Source organism: Salvelinus alpinus, chromosome 15, assembly GCF_045679555.1.
Source record: "Salvelinus alpinus chromosome 15, SLU_Salpinus.1, whole genome shotgun sequence".
Taxonomy (NCBI): Eukaryota; Metazoa; Chordata; class Actinopteri; order Salmoniformes; family Salmonidae; genus Salvelinus; species Salvelinus alpinus.
Window position 1 is genome coordinate 5,974,498 of NC_092100.1, and position 23,755 is coordinate 5,998,252.

General features: G+C 46.8%; 1 protein-coding gene across 1 annotated transcript in view; it reads right to left on the reverse strand.

The window, feature by feature from the left end:
* LOC139539412 (bcl-2-related ovarian killer protein homolog A-like) overlaps positions 1-23,755 on the reverse strand; it is a 46,165-nt gene that overhangs the window by 14,278 nt on the left and 8,132 nt on the right. The window contains exon 2 of the mRNA XM_071342343.1: positions 8,648-8,776. Within this exon, the coding sequence (XP_071198444.1) occupies positions 8,648-8,776 (129 nt within the window). The remainder of the gene's footprint in view (positions 1-8,647; positions 8,777-23,755) is intronic.

A 23,755-nucleotide genomic window follows, 5' to 3' on the forward strand; every position in this document is an offset into this window, starting at 1 on the left:
AAAACAGGACAAGGGCAACAACAGGACTAGGTCAACAGCAGAGTAACAACAGGACTAGGTCAACAGCAGAGTAACAACAGGACTAGGTCAACAGCAGAGTGACAACAGGACTAGGTCAACATCAGAGTGACAACAGCAGAGTGACAACAGGACTAGGTCAACAGCAGAGTGACAACAGGACTCGGTCAACATCAGAGTAACAACAGGACTAGGTCAACAGCAGAGTGACAACAGGACTCGGTCAACATCAGAGTAACAACAGGACTAGGTCAACAGCAGAGTGACAACAGGACTAGGTCAACAGCAGAGTAACAACAGGACTAGGTCAACAGCAGAGTAACAACAGGACTAGGTCAACAGCAGAGTAACAACAGGACTAGGTCAACAGCAGAGTAACAACAGGACTAGGTCAACAGCAGAGTGACAACAGGACTAGGTCAACAACAGAGTGACAACAGGTCTAGGTCAACAGCAGAGTGACAATAGCAGAGTGACAACAGGACTGAGTAAACAACAGGACTAGGTCAACAACAGTGTGACAACAGGATAAATCCCTAAGAAAGGCCCTGCAGCTTTTCTTGCTACTAACAGGATGCCCAGTACACAGATATGATCTCATTTAACCATCCTGTTGTAGCCACTTACTGTACATCTGTCTGCTTAAAACCACAGTCATGGTTCTCAGTAGAATACTTTAGCCATTTCAGACAGTAAATTCAGTTAAGATCATGGCCTGGATTGCATTCCAAAAGGCTCCTCACTCCTCACTCCTCATAGTGCACTATAAAGGGAATAAGGGGCAATTTGGAAGAAACGACTGATGTTTGCCCTTGAGTTGCCACTCCTTAAAGGGATATTTTGACATTTTGGCAACTATGCACCTTTTTTATACTTATCCTTTTTAAGCCCTTTTTATTCTAACATGCTAGCTGCTCTGGTAGACTTTCAGTTAGTTAGTTAGTTAGTTAGTTAGTTAGTTAGTTAGTTAGCAATGGCTCCAGAAACTAGCGTCAACGTCCTTCAAACTGCACACAGAGACATAGAAATGGTAGCCGTGAGTTCTCGGACTCTTGGTAAGTAGGGGGGGGGGGGGGGGGGGGGGGTGCTTAATTGCCCAAATGTCAAATTATCCCTTTAATTGCCTTTTGTTGCAGAGTTACTGTTACTGTAGCAGGGTGGAGATTGTAGGTAATTACTCTGGAGAAGGCTGATTAAATTGTGGAGTAAACTCCCTGGGCTAGCTGGGGCCTAACAGAACAGTCTGTCATTTGTAATTACCTTTGGCATGTGCATTTTCTAACCCAATATGGGCCAGCCTTGAGTTCAACCCTCTACCAGTTCTGTTCTGAAGGGAGAGCAGAGCAGCAACAGGAAAGAATCTACAGTCTAGAATTCACAGCTTCCAGGCTTCTGATTGTCATATTCTAACCAAAATATTGGTTCCAGAATTGTTCCCTCGACCAGTTCCATTGCGAGTCTGACAGTAGGAGACCCGCCCGACCAGGGACCGTATCAAGCATCTCAGAGGATAGGAGTGCTGATCTAGAATCAGTTTTCCTTACGGATCACAACGTATACGATTGTATAGACAGGTGGGGACCTGATCATAGATCAGTATTGTGAATACGGGCCCTGCTCCCCCCCCCTGTCCATGTGATTCATTGTGATCTAAGGCCCTATTCCCACTACGAGAGATGAAGCGTAGTGCCGAGAGAGATTTCTACTTTTCAATTCACATGACATCCTTGCCTTACCTGTCGTTGTGGCTGGCAACGCCACGTTCTGGTTCCGCAACGCCGCGTTCTGGTTCCGCAACGCCGCGTTCTGGTTCCGCAACGCCGCGTTCTGGTTCCGCAACGCCGCGTTCTGGTTCCGCAACGCCGCGTTCTGGTTCCGCAACGCCACGTTCTGGTTCCGCAACGCCACAATCTGGTTCCGCAACGCCACATTCTGGTTCCGCAACGCCGCGTTCTGGTTCCTCAACGCCACATTCTGGTTCCTCAACGCCACGTTCTGGTTCCGCAACGCCACGTTCTGGTTCCGCAACGCCACATTCTAGGTCCGCAACGCCACGTTCTGGTTCCGCAACGCCACGTTCTGGTTCCGCAACGCCACGTTCTGGTTCCGCAACGCCACATTCTAGGTCCGCAACGCCACATTCTGGTTCCTCAACGCCACATTCTGGTTCCGCAACGCCACGTTCTGGTTCCGCAACGCCACATTCTAGGTCCGCAACGCCACTTTCTGGTTCCTCAACGCCACGTTCTGGTTCCGCAACGCCACGTTCTGGTTCCGCAACGCCACATTCTGGTTCCGCAACGCCACATTCTGGTTCCACAACGCCACATTCTGGTTCCGCAACGCCACATTCTGGTTCCGCAACGCCACATTCTGGTTCCGCAACGCCACGTTCTGGTTCCGCAACGCCACATTCTAGGTCCGCAACGCCACATTCTAGGTCCGCAACGCCACGTTCTGGTTCCGCAACGCCACATTCTGGTTCCGCAACGCCACATTCGGGTTCCTCAACGCCACGTTCTGGTTCCGCAACGCCACATTCTGGTTCCGCAACGCCACGTTCTGGTTCCGCAACGCCACGTTCTGGTTCCGCAACGCCACATTCTAGGTCCGCAACGCCACATTCTAGGTCCGCAACGCCACGTTCTGGTTCCGCAACGCCACGTTCTGGTTCCGCAACGCCACGTTCTGGTTCCGCAACGCCACATTCTGGTTCCGCAACGCCACATTCTGGTTCCGCAACGCCACATTCTAAAACATATTACACTATTGAATAATGCAACAATTCACAAGCATGTGCAGAAAATTAAAGGGTTTTATTTTCTAGTCGTACACATTAAATTAGCTGACAATACACAGCTAGCGAACTCCTGCTAGTCAGCTAGCTAACAACATGCTTCATGATCAAGTAACGTTAGCATATCAATAATGAACGTTTACCCCCTCCCATACGAATATAAAACTACAGTAACATTATCATACGCTGTCATTCATATTATAATTTAGCTAGGCTGCACAGCTAGTTAATGTCAGCTAGCAAGCTAAACAAAATCATTTCTTTGTCCTTCTCACATCAACGTGCTGGCTGTTAGCTGAATTTTGACCTTTAGCTGAACCAAAGGACCTATTAAACTTACAGTAGTATATTAAGGTTACCTTAGAACAAACCAGACTTCATTTGATCAATATATCATGGAAGTCATCAGGACTATATAAGTTAAAAGGCTCCCGAGTGGCGCAGTGGTCTAAGGCACTGCATCTCAGCGGTAGACTCATCACTACAGACCCTGGTTTGATTCCAAGCTGTATCACAACCGGTTGTGTATTGGGAGTCCCATAGGGCAGTGCACAATTGGCCCAGCATCATCCGGGGTAGGCCGTCATTGTAAATAAGAATTTGTTCTTAACTGACTTGCCTAGTAAAAATAAAGGTTACATTTTTAAAAAAGCTAATTGCAACTGAAAACAAGTCTCAAAGATAAGGAAAAAGTCTATATTTCAGCTGTTTAAAAAACATTTCTCTGCTATTGCAATTTTTACTGTAAGATTGTTGGCTCAGCGATACAATTGTGTTTACACTGTCCCTGTTTAGAGGGGGGCAACTGTCGTCGTGTCGGTCGAGACGTGACCAGTTTGCAGTATATTTGTAACAGAGGGTATTTTCGCAAAAAATCTACCAAGTGTGAAGAGGCAAAACTGACTCTAGATCAGGACTCCTAATTTTATGAATATGAAGCAGCAGCAAGAAGCAAGAATACATTTTTTCAGTCTCCAGTCCTTGACGAATGAGTGTACAGGCTTCTACAGACTCATTGCCGAGTCTCAATCTGTCCTCTACAGGCTCATGGCTGAGTCTCAATCTGTCCTCTACAGGCTCATGGCTGAGTCTCAATCTCTCCTCTACAGGCTCATGGCTGAGTCTCAATCTCTCCTCTACAGGCTCATGGCTGAGTCTCAATCTCTCCTCTACAGGCTCATGGCTGAGTCTCAATCTCTCCTCTACAGGCTCATGGTTGAGTCTCAATCTCTCCTCTACAGGCTCATGGCTGACTCTCAATCTGCCCACTACAGACTCATGGCTGAGTCTCAATCTGTCCTCTACAGACTCATTGCCGAGTCTCAATCTGCCCTCTACAGGCTCATGGCTGAGTCTCAATCTGTCCTCTACAGGCTCATGGCTGAGTCTCAATCTGCCCTCTACAGGCTCATGGCCGAGTCTCAATCTCTCCTCTACAGACTCATTGCCGAGTCTCAATCTGTCCTCTACAGGCTCATGGCTGAGTCTCAATCTGTCCTCTACAGACTCATTGCCGAGTCTCAATCTGCCCTCTACAGGCTCATGGCTGAGTCTCAATCTGTCCTCTACAGGCTCATGGCTGAGTCTCAATCTGCCCTCTACAGGCTCATGGCTGAGTCTCAATCTCTCCTCTACAGACTCATTGCCGAGTCTCAATCTGTTCTCTACAGGCTCATGGCTGAGTCTCAATCTCTCCTCTACAGGCTCATGGTTGAGTCTTAATCTCTCCTCTACAGGCTCATGGCTGAGTCTCAATCTGCCCACTACAGACTCATGGCTGAGTCTCAATCTGTACTCTACAGACTCATTGCCGAGTCTCAATCTGCCCTCTACAGGCTCATGGTTGAGTCTCAATCTCTCCTCTACAGGCTCATGGCTGAGTCTCAATCTGCCCACTACAGACTCATGGCTGAGCCTCAATCTGTCCTCTACAGACTCATTGCCGAGTCTCAATCTGCCCTCTACAGGCTCATGGCTGAGTCTCAATCTGTCCTCTACAGGCTCATGGCTGAGTCTCAATCTGCCCTCTACAGGCTCATGGCTGAGTCTCAATCTCTCCTCTACAGACTCATTGCCGAGTCTCAATCTGTTCTCTACAGGCTCATGGCTGAGTCTCAATCTCTCCTCTACAGGCTCATGGTTGAGTCTTAATCTCTCCTCTACAGGCTCATGGCTGAGTCTCAATCTGCCCACTACAGACTCATGGCTGAGTCTCAATCTGTACTCTACAGACTCATTGCCGAGTCTCAATCTGCCCTCTACAGGCTCATGGCTGAGTCTCAATCTGTCCTCTACAGACTCATTGCCGAGTCTCAATCTGCCCTCTACAGGCTCATGGCTGAGTCTCAATCTGTCCTCTACAGGCTCATGGCTGAGTCTCAATCTCTCCTCTACAGGCTCATGGTTGAGTCTTAATCTCTCCTCTACAGGCTCATGGCTGAGTCTCAATCTGCCCACTACAGACTCATTGCCGAGTCTCAATCTGCCCTCTACAGGCTCATGGCTGAGTCTCAATCTGTCCTCTACAGACTCATTGCCGAGTCTCAATCTGCCCTCTACAGGCTCATGGCTGAGTCTCAATCTGTCCTCTACAGGCTCATGGCTGAGTCTCAATCTCTCCTCTACAGACTCATTGCCGAGTCTCAATCTGTCCTCTACAGGCTCATGGCTGAGTCTCAATCTCTCCTCTACAGGCTCATGGCTGAGTCTCAATCTGTCCTCTACAGGCTCATGGCTGAGTCTCAATCTGTCCACTACAGGCTCATGGCTGAGTCTCAATCTGCCCACTATAGGCTCATGGCTGAGTCTCAATCTGCACACTACAGGCTCATGGCTGAGTCTCAACCTGCACACTACAGGCTCATGGCTGAGTATCAACCTGCACACTACAGGCTCATGGCTGAGTCTCAATCTGTCCTCTACAGGCTCATGGCTGAACTCAATCTGCCCTCTACAGGCTCATGGCTGAGTCTCAATCTCTCCTCTACAGACTCATTGCCGAGTCTCAATCTGTCCTCTACAGGCTCATGGCTGAGTCTCAATCTCTCCTCTACAGGCTCATGGCTGAATCTCAATCTCTCCTCTACAGACTCATGGCTGAGTCTCAATCTGTCCTCTACAGGCTCATGGCTGAGTCTCAATCTCTCCTCTACAGGCTCATGGCTGAGTCTCAATCTCTCCTCTACAGGCTCATGGCTGAGTCTCAATCTCTCCTCTACAGGCTCATGGCTGAGTCTTAATCTCTCCTCTACAGGCTCATGGCTGAGTCTCAATATGCCCACTACAGACTCATGGCTGAGTCTCAATCTGTCCTCTACAGACTCATTGCCGAGTCTCAATCTGCCCTCTACAGGCTCATGGCTGAGTCTCAATCTGTCCTCTACAGGCTCATGGCTGAGTCTCAATCTGCCCTCTACAGGCTCATGGCTGAGTCTCAATCTCTCCTCTACAGACTCATTGCCGAGTCTCAATCTGTTCTCTACAGGCTCATGGCTGAGTCTCAATCTCTCCTCTACAGGCTCATGGCTGAGTCTCAATCTGCCCTCTACAGGCTCATGGCTGAGTCTCAATCTCTCCTCTACAGACTCATTGCCGAGTCTCAATCTGTTCTCTACAGGCTCATGGCTGAGTCTCAATCTCTCCTCTACAGACTCATGGCTGAGTCTCAATCTGTCCTCTACAGGCTCATGGCTGAGTCTCAATCTCTCCTCTACAGGCTCATGGCTGAGTCTCAATCTCTCCTCTACAGGCTCATGGCTGAGTCTCAATCTCTCCTCTACAGGCTCATGGCTGAGTCTTAATCTCTCCTCTACAGGCTCATGGCTGAGTCTCAATATGCCCACTACAGACTCATGGCTGAGTCTCAATCTGTCCTCTACAGACTCATTGCCGAGTCTCAATCTGCCCTCTACAGGCTCATGGCTGAGTCTCAATCTGTCCTCTACAGGCTCATGGCTGAGTCTCAATCTGCCCTCTACAGGCTCATGGCTGAGTCTCAATCTCTCCTCTACAGACTCATTGCCGAGTCTCAATCTGTTCTCTACAGGCTCATGGCTGAGTCTCAATCTCTCCTCTACAGGCTCATGGTTGAGTCTTAATCTCTCCTCTACAGGCTCATGGCTGAGTCTCAATCTGCCCACTACAGACTCATGGCTGAGTCTCAATCTGTCCTCTACAGACTCATTGCCGAGTCTCAATCTGCCCTCTACAGGCTCATGGCTGAGTCTCAATCTGTCCTCTACAGACTCATTGCCGAGTCTCAATCTGCCCTCTACAGGCTCATGGCTGAGTCTCAATCTGTCCTCTACAGGCTCATGGCTGAGTCTCAATCTCTCCTCTACAGGCTCATGGTTGAGTCTTAATCTCTCCTCTACAGGCTCATGGCTGAGTCTCAATCTGCCCACTACAGACTCATGGCTGAGTCTCAATCTGTCCTCTACAGACTCATTGCCGAGTCTCAATCTTCCCTCTACAGGCTCATGGCTGAGTCTCAATCTGTCCTCTACAGACTCATTGCCGAGTCTCAATCTGCCCTCTACAGGCTCATGGCTGAGTCTCAATCTGTCCTCTACAGGCTCATGGCTGAGTCTCAATCTCTCCTCTACAGGCTCATGGTTGAGTCTTAATCTCTCCTCTACAGGCTCATGGCTGAGTCTCAATCTGCCCACTACAGACTCATGGCTGAGTCTCAATCTGTCCTCTACAGACTCATTGCCGAGTCTCAATCTGCCCTCTACAGGCTCATGGCTGAGTCTCAATCTGTCCTCTACAGGCTCATGGCTGAGTCTCAATCTCTCCTCTACAGACTCATTGCCGAGTCTCAATCTGTCCTCTACAGGCTCATGGCTGAGTCTCAATCTCTCCTCTACAGGCTCATGGCTGAGTCTCAATCTGTCCTCTACAGGCTCATGGCTGAGTCTCAATCTGCCCACTATAGGCTCATGGCTGAGTCTCAATCTGCACACTACAGGCTCATGGCTGAGTCTCAACCTGCACACTACAGGCTCATGGCTGAGTATCAACCTGCACACTACAGGCTCATGGCTGAGTCTCAATCTGCCCACTACAGGCTCATGGCTGAGTCTCAATCTGTCCTCTACAGGCTCATGGCTGAGTCTCAATCTGTCCTCTACAGGCTCCAGGTTGCTCAGAGTGTGTTTCCGTTGTAAAATCCCCTGAAGCTTTATGAGCTTTAAATCTAAACCTAAAGACAGAAAAAGACTGAATGTGTACAGACATATCAGAAGTGGTCTATTCCTCCCGTCTCCCACAGAACTATGCTTTAGCCCCTGTCAGTAAATCATTTTAAAGAGTGGTATAAAATAAATATAACACATCACACTGAGAGCTGGTCTTCCTTGAAGTGAGTCAGGCGATAGCACTCCCGATGTTGAAATATCTTCATTGTGTTTGATTGATAATGAATCCACTAGTTCCTCCTTTTCTAAAAGGCCCCCCAACATCCTCTGTGCTTCCTTACTTCTCTTTCCCATGAATATTCGTGCTAATATTTGCCACAATACAAGAACTCTGTACCGACATTGCCACAGGCATCATGTTACAACCCAGATACATTATAAATCAGAGTAGTGTCGTCCATACGTTAAAATATATGTCACAGTCCTACGCCGAACCGAGCCAAGCCAAATCAAGTTGAGCTGGCCTGGTTATGAATCCACCATATTGTAGATAGTAGATGGAAACACGCTGCTGAAAAAAATCACATCCGAGTCAACACAGGTCATATAAAATGGCCGATTGTTTGTTTGCCCCAAACTTGTTGTCAGAGAGGGATAGTCGTACTGGTGTGGTAGTGAATAGGCATTGACCTACCGGTGGAGAAGATCTCTGCAGCCACAGCCAGGAAGGCATCAGACACCACGCTCTCAGACGCAACGGTGATGTTCAGCTGACGAGCTACGTTACGGTAGATGTTGGGCCGCAGGTACTCCAACTCATCACCTAGGGAACAGAACAGGTAGTGAGCCAATCAGGTACTCCAACTCATCACCTAGGGAACAGAACAGGTAGTGAGCCAATCAGGTACTCCAACTCATCACCTAGGGAACAGAACAGGTAGTGAGCCAATCAGGTACTCCAACTCATCACCTAGGGAACAGAACAGGTAGTGAGCCAATCAGGTACTCCAACTCATCACCTAGGGAACAACAGAACAGGTACTGAGCCAATCAGGTACTCCAACTCATCACCTAGGGAACAGAACAGGTAGTGAGCCAATCAGGTACTCCAACTCATCACCTAGGGAACAACAGAACAGGTACTGAGCCAATCAGGTACTCCAACTCATCACCTAGGGAACAACAGAACAGGTACTGAGCCAATCAGGTACTCCAACTCATCACCTAGGGAACAACAGAACAGGTACTGAGCCAATCAGGTACTCCAACTCATCACCTAGGGAACAACAGAACAGGTACTGAGCCAATCAGGTACTCCAACTCATCACCTAGGGAACCACAGAACAGGTACTGAGCCAATCAGGTACTCCAACTCATCACCTAGGGAACAACAGAACAGGTACTGAGCCAATCAGGTACTCCAACTCATCACCTAGGGAACAACAGAACAGGTACTGAGCCAATCAGGTACTCCATCTCATCACCTAGGGAACAACAGAACAGGTACTGAGCCAATCAGGTACTCCAACTCATCACCTAGGGAACAACAGAACAGGTACTGAGCCAATCAGGTACTCCAACTCATCACCTAGGGAACCACAGAACAGGTACTGAGCCAATCAGGTACTCCAACTCATCACCTAGGGAACAGAACAGGTAGTGAGCCAATCAGGTACTCCAACTCATCACCTAGGGTACAACAGAACAGGTACTGAGCCAATCAGGTACTCCAACTCATCACCTAGGGAACAGAACAGGTAGTGAGCCAATCAGGTATTCCAACTCATCACCTAGGGAACAACAGAACAGGTACTGAGCCAATCAGGTACTCCAACTCATCACCTAGGGAACAACAGAACAGGTACTGAGTAGAGGTCTTCACGAATCCATCTGTACCTGAATAACCGAGACCCAAGCAGGTCCGGATCCAAAATTCTAAATAATGTCACAGGACTGGGTCAGATCGGAAAGGATTGTCACAGGTTACGGGATATGTGTAATTTTAACTGACTTGTCCGGAAGGACCGGTACAGATCCTAACGTGATTGTTGTAGTAGAGAGAGAGAGAAATGTTAGAATTTATGCTGCTGTTCTTGCTTTTCACGTGAGTGGAGCGTGGCGTGTGGCTTGTTGTTGTTGTTGGCCAATCATAAATCATCAAAGGGGCACCAGGTTACAGTCATAGAGCCTCAGTGTGGGGCAACAGTTAGGAGATATCTAATCAATGGAAGATGGAATTAAAAGTTCAAGGAGAAGGATAGGCTACAATGGCCAACAGCCAACAGGTAGTCTGCTTCTTTATATTCTAAATGGAGTTGTTGTGTGTAACTGCAGGATGAGAAAGCACATAATCTCCAGCCTAATGTTAGCTAGCTTGACTAGCTTCTCTCGTGTTGATGCAGTCAAGATAGGTACTACGTAATCATATTTGATGATAAATAACCTAGCTATGACAGCTACTAGTCTACTATAGCGCAAGTCGGCTTGGTCACTTTAGCCTCTCTCTCCCTCCTCTCCAGCATTAGAATCTCTGGCTAATAAAGTACACAATCGGATCAGACCGGGTCTGGATTAGACCAGGTCTATACGGAACGGGTTAAGTTGTCCTCGGGTCCGTTCGGGAATGGGTCTCTATTTAAAAAAAAAAAGGTTTTATGCGTATCAGGTCCGGGTGGGAAAGCCCCAAGTCATTTTCAGAACGGGTCCAACTTTTTTGATACCCGTGAAGACCTCTAGTAGTGAGCCAGTGAGGTGGTTTGGTTTCCTAGTCTGGTCCGAGGTGTGTTTGGTTTCCTAGTCTGGTCCGAGGTGGTTTGGTTTCCTAGTCTGGTCCGAGGTGGTTTGGTTTCCTAGTCTGGTCCGAGGTGGTTGGTCCGAGGTGTGTTTGGTTTCCTAGTCTGGTCCGAGGTGTGTTTGGTTTCCTAGTCTGGTCCGAGGTGTGTTTGGTTTCCTAGTCTGGTCCGAGGTGGTTTGGTTTCCTAGTCTGGTCCGAGGTGGTTTGGTTTCCTAGTCTGGTCTGAGGTGTGTTTATGCTGTAAAAGGAGCACTATTTTAACGGGATCTCTTTGTATAGACCACTCCTGTGGTAATTCGTCAACCGTATGAAGTTGACAAGACCGTACAAAACAGATCTCGAACCACGCTAGTGACTTCTCTGTTCCCTGTTCACTAGGTACTAGTTCAGGCACCAAATCCTTCAGTAAGTTATCTTCCTTTACACTGGTATCATTTCTGCTATTAGCTGCAGCAGGTCAGGTGCACCTGATCCAGGGGCTCTGGTCAAAAGTAGTGCACTAAATAGGGAATAGGATGCCATAGGGGTCTGGTCAAAAGTAGTGCACGAAATTGGGAATAGGATGCCATAGGACTCTGGTCAAAAGTAGTGCACGGAATTGGGAATAGGATGCCATAGGGCTCTGGTCAAAAGTAGTGCACGAAAATGGGAATAGGATGCCATAGGGCTCTGGTCAAAAGTAGTGCACGAAAATGGGAATAGGGTGCCATTTACTATACAGCCTCAGACATGATTATAATATCTGTTCCATGGTAAGAAGGTATTTATTTAGAGGTAGTTCCTGCTGCTAAGGAACAGCGGTCTAGATGATCACGTGATGTAGGCTACTGTGTGTGGGCTTCAGACAGGGATTCAGCACTGGGTCTATATCTTTCAGAAGAGTGTACACTTCTCTTCATCAAAGGGGGGAGACAAATAATACAGAGGAGTGGGGGGGGGGGGGGGGGTAATAGGCTACAGAGGGTAGGTGTTGTACAATCCAACACCGGGTAGCCTAGGTAACCTCCACAAACGCACGCCATTAGTTAGAGTCTGAACAGAGAGCCAAATTCCAACACCAAGTTAATCTGACCACGTAGGCTTGGCTACTAGCCTGTAGAAAGCCTGGAAAATAGCCGGATCTGTAAACAGAGCCTATTAATACAAACAACTATGTTTAAAGTGAAAATATTCACTTTTTTTTATGAAGCCGGGAAAAGACAGAAAAATCTAAAGCTAATTTGACCTATTCACTAACAAGGGGTTTCAGCATCAGCAGCGTCACTACTGCTACAGTCCTGTACCTGTATTGATCTGCTACCGTCCTGTACCTGTATTGATCTGCTACAGTCCTGTACCTGTATTGGTCTACTACAGTCCTGTACCTGTATTGATCTGCTACAGTCCTGTACCTGTATTGATCTGCTACAGTCCTGTACCTGTATTGATCTGCTACAGTCCTGTACCTGTATTGATCTACTACAGTCCTGTACCTGTATTGATCTACTACAGTCCTGTACCTGTATTGATCTACTACAGTCCTGTACCTGTATTGATCTACTACAGTCCCGTACCTGTATTGATCTACTACAGTCCTGTACCTGTATTGATCTGCTACAGTCCTGTACCTGTATTGATCTACTACAGTCCTGTACCTGTATTGATCTACTACAGTCATGTACCTGTATTGATCTACTACAGTCCCGTACCTGTATTGATCTACTACAGTCCTGTACCTGTATTGATCTACTACTGTTATGCTGATGAATGAGGACCCAAAAGCGACGTAATAGTAACAGAGTCTTTATTCCAGTATTAAACAAATAATGATTCTCCTGGATATAATCAATGGTAATCCAAAACAGGAAACTGAAATCCTCTCGTCAATAGAGAGGAACGACTGGAGACGCGACCACAGACTGCAGGTCGCTTCAGGAAGGCACAGGCCGTAGCTGACATAGACACCTGCTCACACGCAGCATCTGAAGAAGGCAGAGAACACGACAGGGCGGAACAAGGACACAGGAACAGCAAACATCAAACAAGAATCCGACAAGGACAGGAGCGGAAAACAGAGGGAGAAATAGGGACTCTAATCAGAGGGCAAAATAGGGGACAGGTGTGAAAGAGTAAATGAGGTCGTAGGGAGAATGAGAAACAGCTGGGAGCAGGAACGGAACGATAGAGAGAGAGAAGAGAAAGAACCTAATAAGACCAGCAGAGGGAAGCACAGGGACAAGACATGATCAAAGACAAAACATGACAGTACCCCCCCACTCACCGAGCGCCTCCTGGCGCACTCGAGGAGGAACCCTGGCGGCAACGAAGGAAATCATCAATCAACGAACGGTCCAGCACGTCCCGAGATGGAACCCAACTCCTCTCCTCAGGACCGTAACCCTCCCAATCCACTAAGTACTGGTGACCACGTCCCCGAGAACGCATGTCCATGATCTTCCGTACCTTGTAAATAGGAGCGCCCTCGACAAGGACGGGGGGGGGGAGGGAAGACGAACGGGGGCGCGAAGAAAAGGCTTGACACAAGAGACATGGAAGACAGGGTGGACGCGACGAAGATGTCGCGGAAGAAGCAGTCGCACAGCGACAGGATTGACGACCTGAGAGACACGGAACGGACCAATGAACCGCGGAGTCAACTTGCGAGAAGCTGTCGTAAGGGGAAGGTTACGAGTGGAAAGCCACACTCTCTGACCGCGACAATACCTAGGACTCTTAATCCTACGTTTATTTGCGGCTCTCACAGTCTGCGCCCTGTAACGGCAAAGTGCAGACCTGACCCTCCTCCAGGTGCGCTCACAACGTTGGACAAAAGCCTGAGCGGAGGGAACGCTGGACTCGGCGAGCTGGGACGAAAACAGAGGAGGCTGGTAGCCAAGACTACTCTGAAACGGGGATAGCCCGGTAGCAGACGAAGGAAGCGAGTTGTGAGCGTACTCAGCCCAGGGGAGCTGTTCTGCCCAAGACGCAGGGTTTCGAAACGAAAGGCTGCGTAATATGCGACCAATCGACTGATTGGCCCTTTCTGCTTGACCGTTAGACTGGGGATGAAACCCGGAAGAGAGACTGACGGAAGCACCAATCAAACGACAGAACTCCCTCCAAAACTGTGACGTGAATTGCGGACCTCTGTCTGAAACGGCGTCTAACGGGAGGCCATGAATTCTGAACACATTCTCAATGATGATTTGTGCCGTCTCCTTAGCGGAAGGAAGCTTAGCGAGGGGAACGAAATGTGCCGCCTTAGAGAACCTATCGATAACCGTAAGAATCACAGTCTTCCCCGCAGACGAAGGCAGACCGGTAATAAAGTCTAAGGCGATGTGAGACCATGGTCGAGAAGGAATGGGAAGCGGTCTGAGACGACCGGCAGGAGGAGAGTTACCTGACTTAGTCTGCGCGCAGTCCGAACAAGCAGCCACGAAACGGCGCGTGTCCCGCTCCTGAGTAGGCCACCAAAACCGCTGGCGAATAGAAGCAAGCGTACCCCGAACGCCGGGGTGGCCAGCTAACTTGGCAGAGTGAGCCCACTGAAGAACAGCCAGACGAGTAGAGACAGGAACGAACAGAAGGTTACTAGGACAAGCGCGCGGCGACGCAGTGTGAGTGAGTGCTTGCTTTACCTGTCTCTCAATTCCCCAGACAGTCAACCCGACAACACGCCCTTCAGGGAGAATCCCCTCGGGGTCGGTAGAAGCCACAGAAGAACTAAAGAGACGGGATAAGGCATCAGGCTTGGTGTTCTTATTTCCCGGACGATAGGAAATCACGAACTCGAAACGAGCGAAAAACAACGCCCAACGAGCTTGACGTGCATTAAGTCGTTTGGCCGAACGGATGTACTCAAGGTTCTTATGGTCAGTCCAAACGACAAAAGGGACGGTCGCCCCCTCCAACCACTGTCGCCATTCGCCTATGGCTAAGCGGATGGCGAGCAGTTCGCGGTTACCCACATCATAGTTGCGTTCCGATGGCGACAGGCGATGAGAAAAGTAAGCGCAAGGATGGACCTTATCGTCAGACTGGAAGCGCTGAGACAGAATGGCTCCCACGCCCACCTCTGAAGCGTCAACCTCGACAATGAATTGTTTAGTGACGTCAGGAGTAACAAGGATAGGGGCGGATGTAAAACGCTTCTTGAGGAGATCAAAAGCTCCCTGGGCGGAACCGGACCACTTAAAGCAAGTCTTGACAGAAGTCAGAGCTGTGAGAGGAGCAGCCACTTGACCGAAATTACGAATGAAACGCCGATAGAAATTAGCGAAACCGAGAAAGCGCTGCAACTCGACACGTGACTTAGGGACGGGCCAATCGCTGACAGCCTGGACCTTAGCGGGATCCATCTGAATGCCTTCAGCGGAAATAACAGAACCGAGAAAAGTGACAGAGGAGACATGAAAGGCGCACTTCTCAGCCTTCACGTAGAGACAATTCTCTAAAAGGCGCTGGAGTACACGTCGAACGTGCTGAACATGAATCTCGAGTGACGGTGAAAAAATCAGGATATCGTCAAGGTAAACGAAAACAAAAATGTTCAGCATGTCTCTCAGTACATCATTAACTAATGCCTGAAAGACAGCTGGAGCATTAGCGAGACCGAACGGCAGAACCCGGTATTCAAAATGCCCTAACGGAGTGTTAAACGCCGTTTTCCACTCGTCCCCCTCTCTGATGCGTACGAGATGGTAAGCGTTACGAAGGTCCAACTTAGTAAAGCACCTGGCTCCCTGCAAAATCTCGAAGGCTGACGACATAAGGGGAAGCGGATAACGATTCTTAACCGTTATGTCATTCAGCCCTCGATAATCCACGCAGGGGCGCAGAGTACCGTCCTTCTTCTTAACAAAGAAAAATCCCGCTCCGGCGGGAGAGGAAGAAGGCACCACGGTACCGGCGTCGAGAGAAACAGACAGATAATCCTCGAGAGCCTTACGTTCGGGAGCCGACAGAGAGTATAGTCTACCCCGAGGAGGAGTGGTCCCCGGAAGGAGATCAATACAACAATCATACGACCGGTGAGGAGGAAGGGAGCTGGCTCTGGACCGACTGAAGACCGTGCGCAGATCATGATATTCCTCCGGCACTCCTGTCAAATCACCAGGTTCCTCCTGAGTAGAGGGGACAGAAGACACAGGAGGGATAGCAGACATTAAACACTTCACATGACAAGAAACGTTCCAAGATAGGATAGAATTACTAGACCAATTAATAGAAGGATTATGACATACTAGCCAGGGATGACCCAAAACAACAGGTGTAAAAGGTGAACGAAAAATCAAAAAGGAAATGGTCTCACTGTGGTTACCAGATACTGTGAGGGTTAAAGGTAGTGTCTCACATCTGATACTAGGGAGAAGACTACCATCTAAGGCGAACATGGGCGTGGGCTTCCCTAACTGTCTGAGAGGAATGTCATGTTTCCGAGCCCATGCTTCGTCCATAAAACAACCCTCAGCCCCAGAGTCTATCAAGGCACTGCAGGAAGCAGCCGAACCGGTCCAGCGTAGATGGACCGACAAGGTAGTACAGGATCTTGATGGAGAGACCTGAGTAGTAGCGCTCACCAGTAGCCCTCCGCTTACTGATGAGCTCTGGCTTTTACTGGACATGACATGACAAAATGTCCAGCAGAACCGCAATAGAGGCAAAGGCGGTTGGTGATTCTCCGTTCCCTCTCCTTAGTCGAGATGCGAATACCTCCCAGCTGCATGGGCTCAGTCTCTGAGCCGGTGGGAGGAGATGGTTGAGATGCGGAGAGGGGAAACACCGTTAACGCGAGCTCTCCTCCACGAGCTCGGTGACGAAGATCTACCCGTCGTTCTATGCGGATGGCGAGTGCAATCAAAGAGTCCACGCTGGAAGGAACCTCCCGGGAGAGAATCTCATCCTTAACCTCTGCGTGGAGTCCCTCCAGAAAACGAGCGAGCAACGCCGGCTCGTTCCAGTCACTGGATGCAGCAAGAGTGCGAAACTCTATAGAGTAATCCGTTATGGATCGATCACCTTGACATAGGGAAGCCAGGGCCCAGGAAGCCTCCTTCCCAAAAACTGAACGATCAAAAACCCGGATCATCTCCTCTTTAAAGTTCTGATAATCGTTAGAACACTCAGCCCTTGCCTCCCAGATAGCTGTGCCCCACTCCCGAGCCCGACCAGTAAGGAGTGATATGACGTAAGCGATCCGAGCTCTCTCACTAGAGTACGTGTTGGGCTGGAGAGAGAACACAATATCACACTGGGTGAGAAAAGAGCGACACTCAGTGGGCTGCCCAGAGTAACATGGTGGGTTATTAACCCTAGGTTCCGGAGACTCGGAAGACCAGGAAGTAGCTGGTGGCACGAGACGAAGACTCTGAAACTGTCCAGAGAGATCGGAGACCTGAGCGGCCAGGGTCTCAACGGCATGACGAGCAGCAAACAATTCCTGCTCGTGTCTGCCGAGCATTGCTCCCTGGAACTCGACGGCAGTGTTGAGAGAATCCATAGTCGCTGGGTCCATCTTGGTCGGATTCTTCTGTCATGCTGATGAATGAGGACCCAAAAGCGACGTAATAGTAACAGAGTCTTTATTCCAGTATTAAACAAATAATGATTCTCCTGGATATAATCAATGGTAATCCAAAACAGGAAACTGAAATCCTCTCGTCAATAGAGAGGAACGACTGGAGACGCGACCACAGACTGCAGGTCGCTTCAGGAAGGCACAGGCCGTAGCTGACATAGACACCTGCTCACACGCAGCATCTGAAGAAGGCAGAGAACACGACAGGGCGGAACAAGGACACAGGAACAGCAAACATCAAACAAGAATCCGACAAGGACAGGAGCGGAAAACAGAGGGAGAAATAGGGACTCTAATCAGAGGGCAAAATAGGGGACAGGTGTGAAAGAGTAAATGAGGTCGTAGGGAGAATGAGAAACAGCTGGGAGCAGGAACGGAACGATAGAGAGAGAGAAAGAGAAAGAACCTAATAAGACCAGCAGAGGGAAGCACAGGGACAAGACATGATCAAAGACAAAACATGACAACTACAGTCCTGTACCTGTATTGATCTACTACAGTCCTGTACCTGTATTGATCTACTACAGTCCTGTACCTGTATTGATCTACTACAGTCCCGTACCTGTATTGATCTACTACAGTCCTGTACCTGTATTGATCTGCTACAGTCCTGTACCTGTATTGATCTACTACAGTCCTGTACCTGTATTGATCTACTACAGTCCTGTACCTGTATTGATCTACTACAATCCTGTACCTGTATTGATCTACTACAGTCCTGTACCTGTATTGATCTACTACAGTCCTGTACCTGTATTGATCTGCTACAGTCCTGTACCTGTATTGATCTGCTACAGTCCTGTACCTGTATTGATCTACTGCTGCTACAGTCCTGTACCTGTATTGATCTACTACAGTCCTGTACCTGTATTGATCTGCTACAGTCCTGTACCTGTATTGATCTACTACAGTCCTGTACCTGTATTGATCTGCTACAGTCCTGTACCTGTATTGATCTGCTACAGTCCTGTACCTGTATTGATCTACTGCTGCTACAGTCCTGTACCTGTATTGATCTACTACAGTCCTGTACCTGTATTGATCTACTACAGTCCTGTACCTGTATTGATCTACTACAGTCCTGTACCTGTATTGATCTACTACAGTCCTGTACCTGTATTGATCTGCTACAGTCCTGTACCTGTATTGATCTGCTACAGTCCTGTACCTGTATTGATCTACTACAGTCCTGTACCTGTATTGATCTACTACAGTCCTGTACCTGTATTGATCTGCTACAGTCCTGTACCTGTATTGATCTGCTACAGTCCTGTACCTGTATTGATCTACTACAGTCCTGTACCTGTATTGATCTACTACAGTCCTGTACCTGTATTGATCTGCTACAGTCCTGTACCTGTATTGATCTACTACAGTCCCGTACCTGTATTGATCTGCTAGAGTCCTGTACCTGTATTGATCTGCTACAGTCCTGTACCTGTATTGATCTACTACAGTCCTGTACCTGTATTGATCTACTACAGTCCTGTACCTGTATTGATCTACTACAGTCCTGTACCTGTATTGATCTACTGCTGCTACAGTCCTGTACCTGTATTGATCTACTACAGTCCTGTACCTGTATTGATCTACTACAGTCCTGTACCTGTATTGATCTACTGCTGCTACAGTCCTGTACCTGTATTGATCTACTGCTGCTACAGTCCTGTACCTGTATTGATCTACTACAGTCCTGTACCTGTATTGATCTGCTACAGTCCTGTACCTGTATTGATCTACTACAGTCCTGTACCTGTATTGATCTACTGCACTTCAACCACAGATGTACTCACATCGGATGGGTTGATTAGGATTCAACAGCCTAATACATACTTGTAGAGTAGGTATACCCCGTTATTAATGTACTTGGTAATGTAAACTTGTTTTTTCATGTAAAGAGTGGAATGGGATTATGTTTTACATTGAAAAAAATATGTTTACTTTACCATGTACATTAATGGGCTAAACCTTTTTTAAGAGTATGTATAAGGCTGTTTGAGAGAAGGTATTTTTTGGCTTCAGACAAAAGCTAATATTTCACTTTAACATATTTTTTTTGTATTGATTTCCAGTGTTTTTTGATCTGATAATAACACAAGTCCTGCCACCAAACATTATTACTGTTCATTATACCTATTTGGAATTGCATTAAACAACATGGCTGTCAATGGTAGGCTATTTTTGGTTTTCAAAATGGTACAGCTCTTTAACAGTTTAAGCTACAGACACTAGATCATCTGTAAAAAGGTCTTACAATTAAATAACCTGTTTATACTGTATAATGATTTCATTGTGCATATATTTTCATAAAAGGAATAAACCACAGTACGTAACTTCCCCCCAGAATGGATTTTCTGAATACCGTGTCGGGCCGAACAATGCCATTTAGTTACTACTCTTCCTGGGATCCACAAAAGAAACGCACAACATGACAAGTAATAAGAGCCAGTTTGCGCTGTTCTGTAAAGGGAGTAGTACACAGTGTTGTACGAGATCTTCAGTTTCTTGGCAATTTCTCGCATGGAATAGCCTTCATTTCTCAGAACAAGAATAGACAGACGAGTTTCAGAAGAAAGTTCTTTGTTTCTGGCCATTTTGAGCCTGTAATCGAACCCACAAATGCTGATGCTCCAGATACTCAACTAGTCTAAAGAAGGTCAGTTTTAGTGCTTCGTTAATCAGAACACCAGTTTTCAGCTGTGCTAACATAATTGCAAAAGGGGTTTCTAATGATCAATTAGCCTTTTAAACTGATGAACTAGGATTAGCTTACACAACATGCCATTGGAACACAGGAGTGATGGTTGCTGATAAGGGATTTTGGTTATCGGGGAGGGTTTGTTGGAAGGACTCTTTTTAACCTTAGTAGTACAGGATTAGGTAGGAGGGTTTCGTTTTTCGTAATGTTGGTTTCTTTATTCATTTAGTCTGTAAACTGTGATTGACTACACACCAGTACAGTAGTTGAAGGCATGCACCTCTAATTTTTGTTTGTGGCCGCCGTAATTCCTTACCAAGAAGAAGACCGGGAGAGGTTTTGCATATGCAACTGAATAACATACTGTAACAAATAGGATGGCTGGTGGGTCAAGAGCCCTGTTTAACAAGCTGTTGGACTGGTTCAAACCGCTATTTTGAAAGCGGAATGCCGGCGGGTAGCGAGGATGAGGCGATGGAGGATCTGGAGAGAAGGTTTGAGAAGTAACAGATTGACGGAATCACGATGGAAGCAGAAGTGATGGTTGATTCTGATGGTGCGTTGAGCAAGCTGGTCGAGAGTGAGTGGAAGACCGTGACAATGAAAAATAGAGCAAAAATAACGCACGTTGTAGATGATCTTTGGTTTCTTGTTGGCGTGCGATTTGTTAATAATGATGTATACTTGGGGAGATCCATTTGAGGTCAAAATATATAGAGGATGCATTAGGAAAGGGAGAGTCGGTCAGAGTTACCAGGAGTGGTTTTGTTCTGATTTTACGCACCTCGGAAGAGCAGAAGGACAAAGCTTTGTTGCTCCGTAAATTGGCGACATCTGAAGCGGAGAGCATTAATTTTCGGAGCAGGGCACCAATTAAAAAGGTGTGATATCAGGAGTATTGCTGGACATTGAGGTTTCAAGTCTTAAGAATAAGACGTGGTGGGAACACGTTTCCCGTACCCTGTAGTGGATGGACAGAAGGAAGAAAGCCAGTCGGTTTTACTGATCTTTGATGAAGAGTATCTGCCTACACATGTAAAGATTGGATACGTAAGAGCCTTCGTAAATACACCGTTACAGTGCCAAAAATTGCAAAAAGTATGGCCATGTCTCTAGTGTGTGTCAACGGAATCAACATGTAGTTGAAGAATCTGATGATGTAGCGATTGTGGTGGAAAACACAGAACTCCTGGAGCGCCCTACTAGGGTAAAGGAATTTGAAGTTGCAAGGATCCCGAGATGTTCAACAGCTCTCCTACAGAGATGTGCGGGAAAATAGTTGAAGGAACATGTGGAGCTGAGGAAGATATGGCAGTGAATGAACCGCAGCTGCTTCAGAATGTCGCTACACAGTTGAGGGATACTGATACATGGATTGTAAAGAAGGTGGATTTTGTGGCGTTTATTGTGGAGGGTATTACGTTTTTTAATTGTCATCCCCACCAAGGTTTTTATTGTCACATACACCAGACAGGTGCAGTGAAATGTGTTGGAGGTGAGAGATTTCAGTGCAGAAGGTTTACAGGAAGTCTTGAGAGAAGGGATTCCATCCTCCCAGGCCGACAGCCTGGTGTAGGATCGTTTAGGGCCAAAGTAGTGGGATCGGGTGTTGGTTTTCGGGATAAAGTGTGTATACGTGCAGGGATAAATTGTGGTGTAATTAAAAATTTAAGGTGGTGCAATTTATGATTCTTTTTTTTAACCAAAATGTGAAATCCGCACTCCGACCTGCGAAAAGCAGCAATATGCAACAAAGTGCCTAGTCTGCCGGAAAGCCACAAGAAGAAGAAGTAACTTCAAGGACATCGTCATCAGAGATTGGAATATTGTACCAGTGTTGAATATCCAAACTGAAATAGCTAGGTAAGGTAAGAAATTGAGGTAAGAATTATTTAAGGTTGGTTGCTGGGCAGTGAAGTAATCACTGATATTAGCGGACGCGTTAGCTAGCAAATTAGCGAACTATCTAGCTAGCTAACATTAGGCCACACACCACTAACTAGCTAGCCAAGTTAGCTAGCTAGGCCCGGTTTACCAAAACCCATCTAAATGCTACGTTCATCGTTAGCTCTCTGAGCTGTTTCCCAAAACCATTGCTACTGAAGTTGGTCTTGAAAATGCTTGTTATTGAACGACTATCTCAGACCACTTGTAGAACAGCTAAGTATTTCCTAAGATGCTTTTTTTGGCCTTCTTCTTCTCTGCTAAACACAAAATCAAGATGTTTATCTGTCTTTCTGTGACTGCCCATAACTTCAGAACGAATGTGACAGTCACTACAAAATACAAAGCTGCCCATTTCTTTGCAAGGATATGAAGACACTTCAAATGAAAACTGAGATGATTGTACTAACATTTACAGTATAGACTGACAGTACCAGTCAACAGTTTGGACACACCTACTCATTCAAGGGTTTTTCATAATTGTTTACTGTTTTCTACATTGCAGAATAATAGTGAAGACATCAAAACTAAAAAAAACACATGGAATCATGTAGTAACCAAAAAAGTGTTAAACAAATCAAAATATATTTTACATTTTAGATTCTTCAGAGTAGCCACCCTTTGTCTTGATGACAGCTTTGCACACTCTTGGCATTCTCAACCAGCTTCATCAGGAATGCTTTCCAACAGTCTTAAAGGAGTTCCCAGATATGCTGAGCACTTGTTGGCTGCTTTTCCTTCACTCTGGGGGTCTAACTCATCCCAAACCATCTCATATGGGTTGAGGGAGGCCAGGTCATCTGATGCAGCATTCCATCACTCTCCTTCTTGGTCAAATATCCCTTACACAGCCTGGAGGTGTGTTGGGTCATTGTCCTGTTGAAAAACAAATTATAATTCCACTAAGCGTAAACCAGATTGGATGGCGTATCGCTGCAGAATGCTGTGGTAGCCATGCTAGTGTGCCTTGAATTCTAAATAAATCACAGACAGTGTCAACAGCAAAGCACCATCACACCTCCTTCTCTACTTCACGGTAGGAACCACACATGCGGAGATAATCTGTTAACCTACTCTGCATCTCACAAAGACACGGCGGTTGGAACCAAAAATTTCAAATTTGGGCTCATCAGACCAAAGGACAGATTTCCACCAGTTTAATGTCCATTGCTTGTGTTTCTTGGCCCAAGCAAGTCTCTTCTTCTAATTGGTGTCCTTTAGTAGTGGTTTCTTTGTAGAAATTCAAACATGAAGGCCTGATTCACGCCGTCTCCTCTGAACAGTTGATGTTGAGATGTCTGTAACTTGAAATGTGAAGCATTTATTTGGGCTGCAATCTGAGGTGGAGTTAACTCTTATAACTCTGGGTCTTCCTTTCCTGTGGCGGTCTTCATGAGAGCCAGTTTCATCATAGCGCTTGATGGTTTTTGCGACTGCACTTGAAGAAACTTTCAAAGTTCTTGACATTTTCCGGATTGACTGACCTTCATGTCTTAAATGATGGACTGTCGTTTCTCTTTGCTTATTTGAGCTGTTCTTGCCATAATATGGATATATAATAAAATATTTGTATTTGTTTAACACTCTTTTTTGGTTACTACATCATTATTTCATAGTTTTGATGTCGAAAATAGTAAAATAAGATATTTGTTCTTAACTGACTTTCCTTAAAAAAATGACCTCACGCTACAGTACAACTCACTGTCTCATTATGATGAACATATCTACAATTCCTCATTACTGATTGGTCTGTTAATTGTTTGTATATAGTGTTAGTGTATGGTTGATTTACAGTTATCTCTCTGGT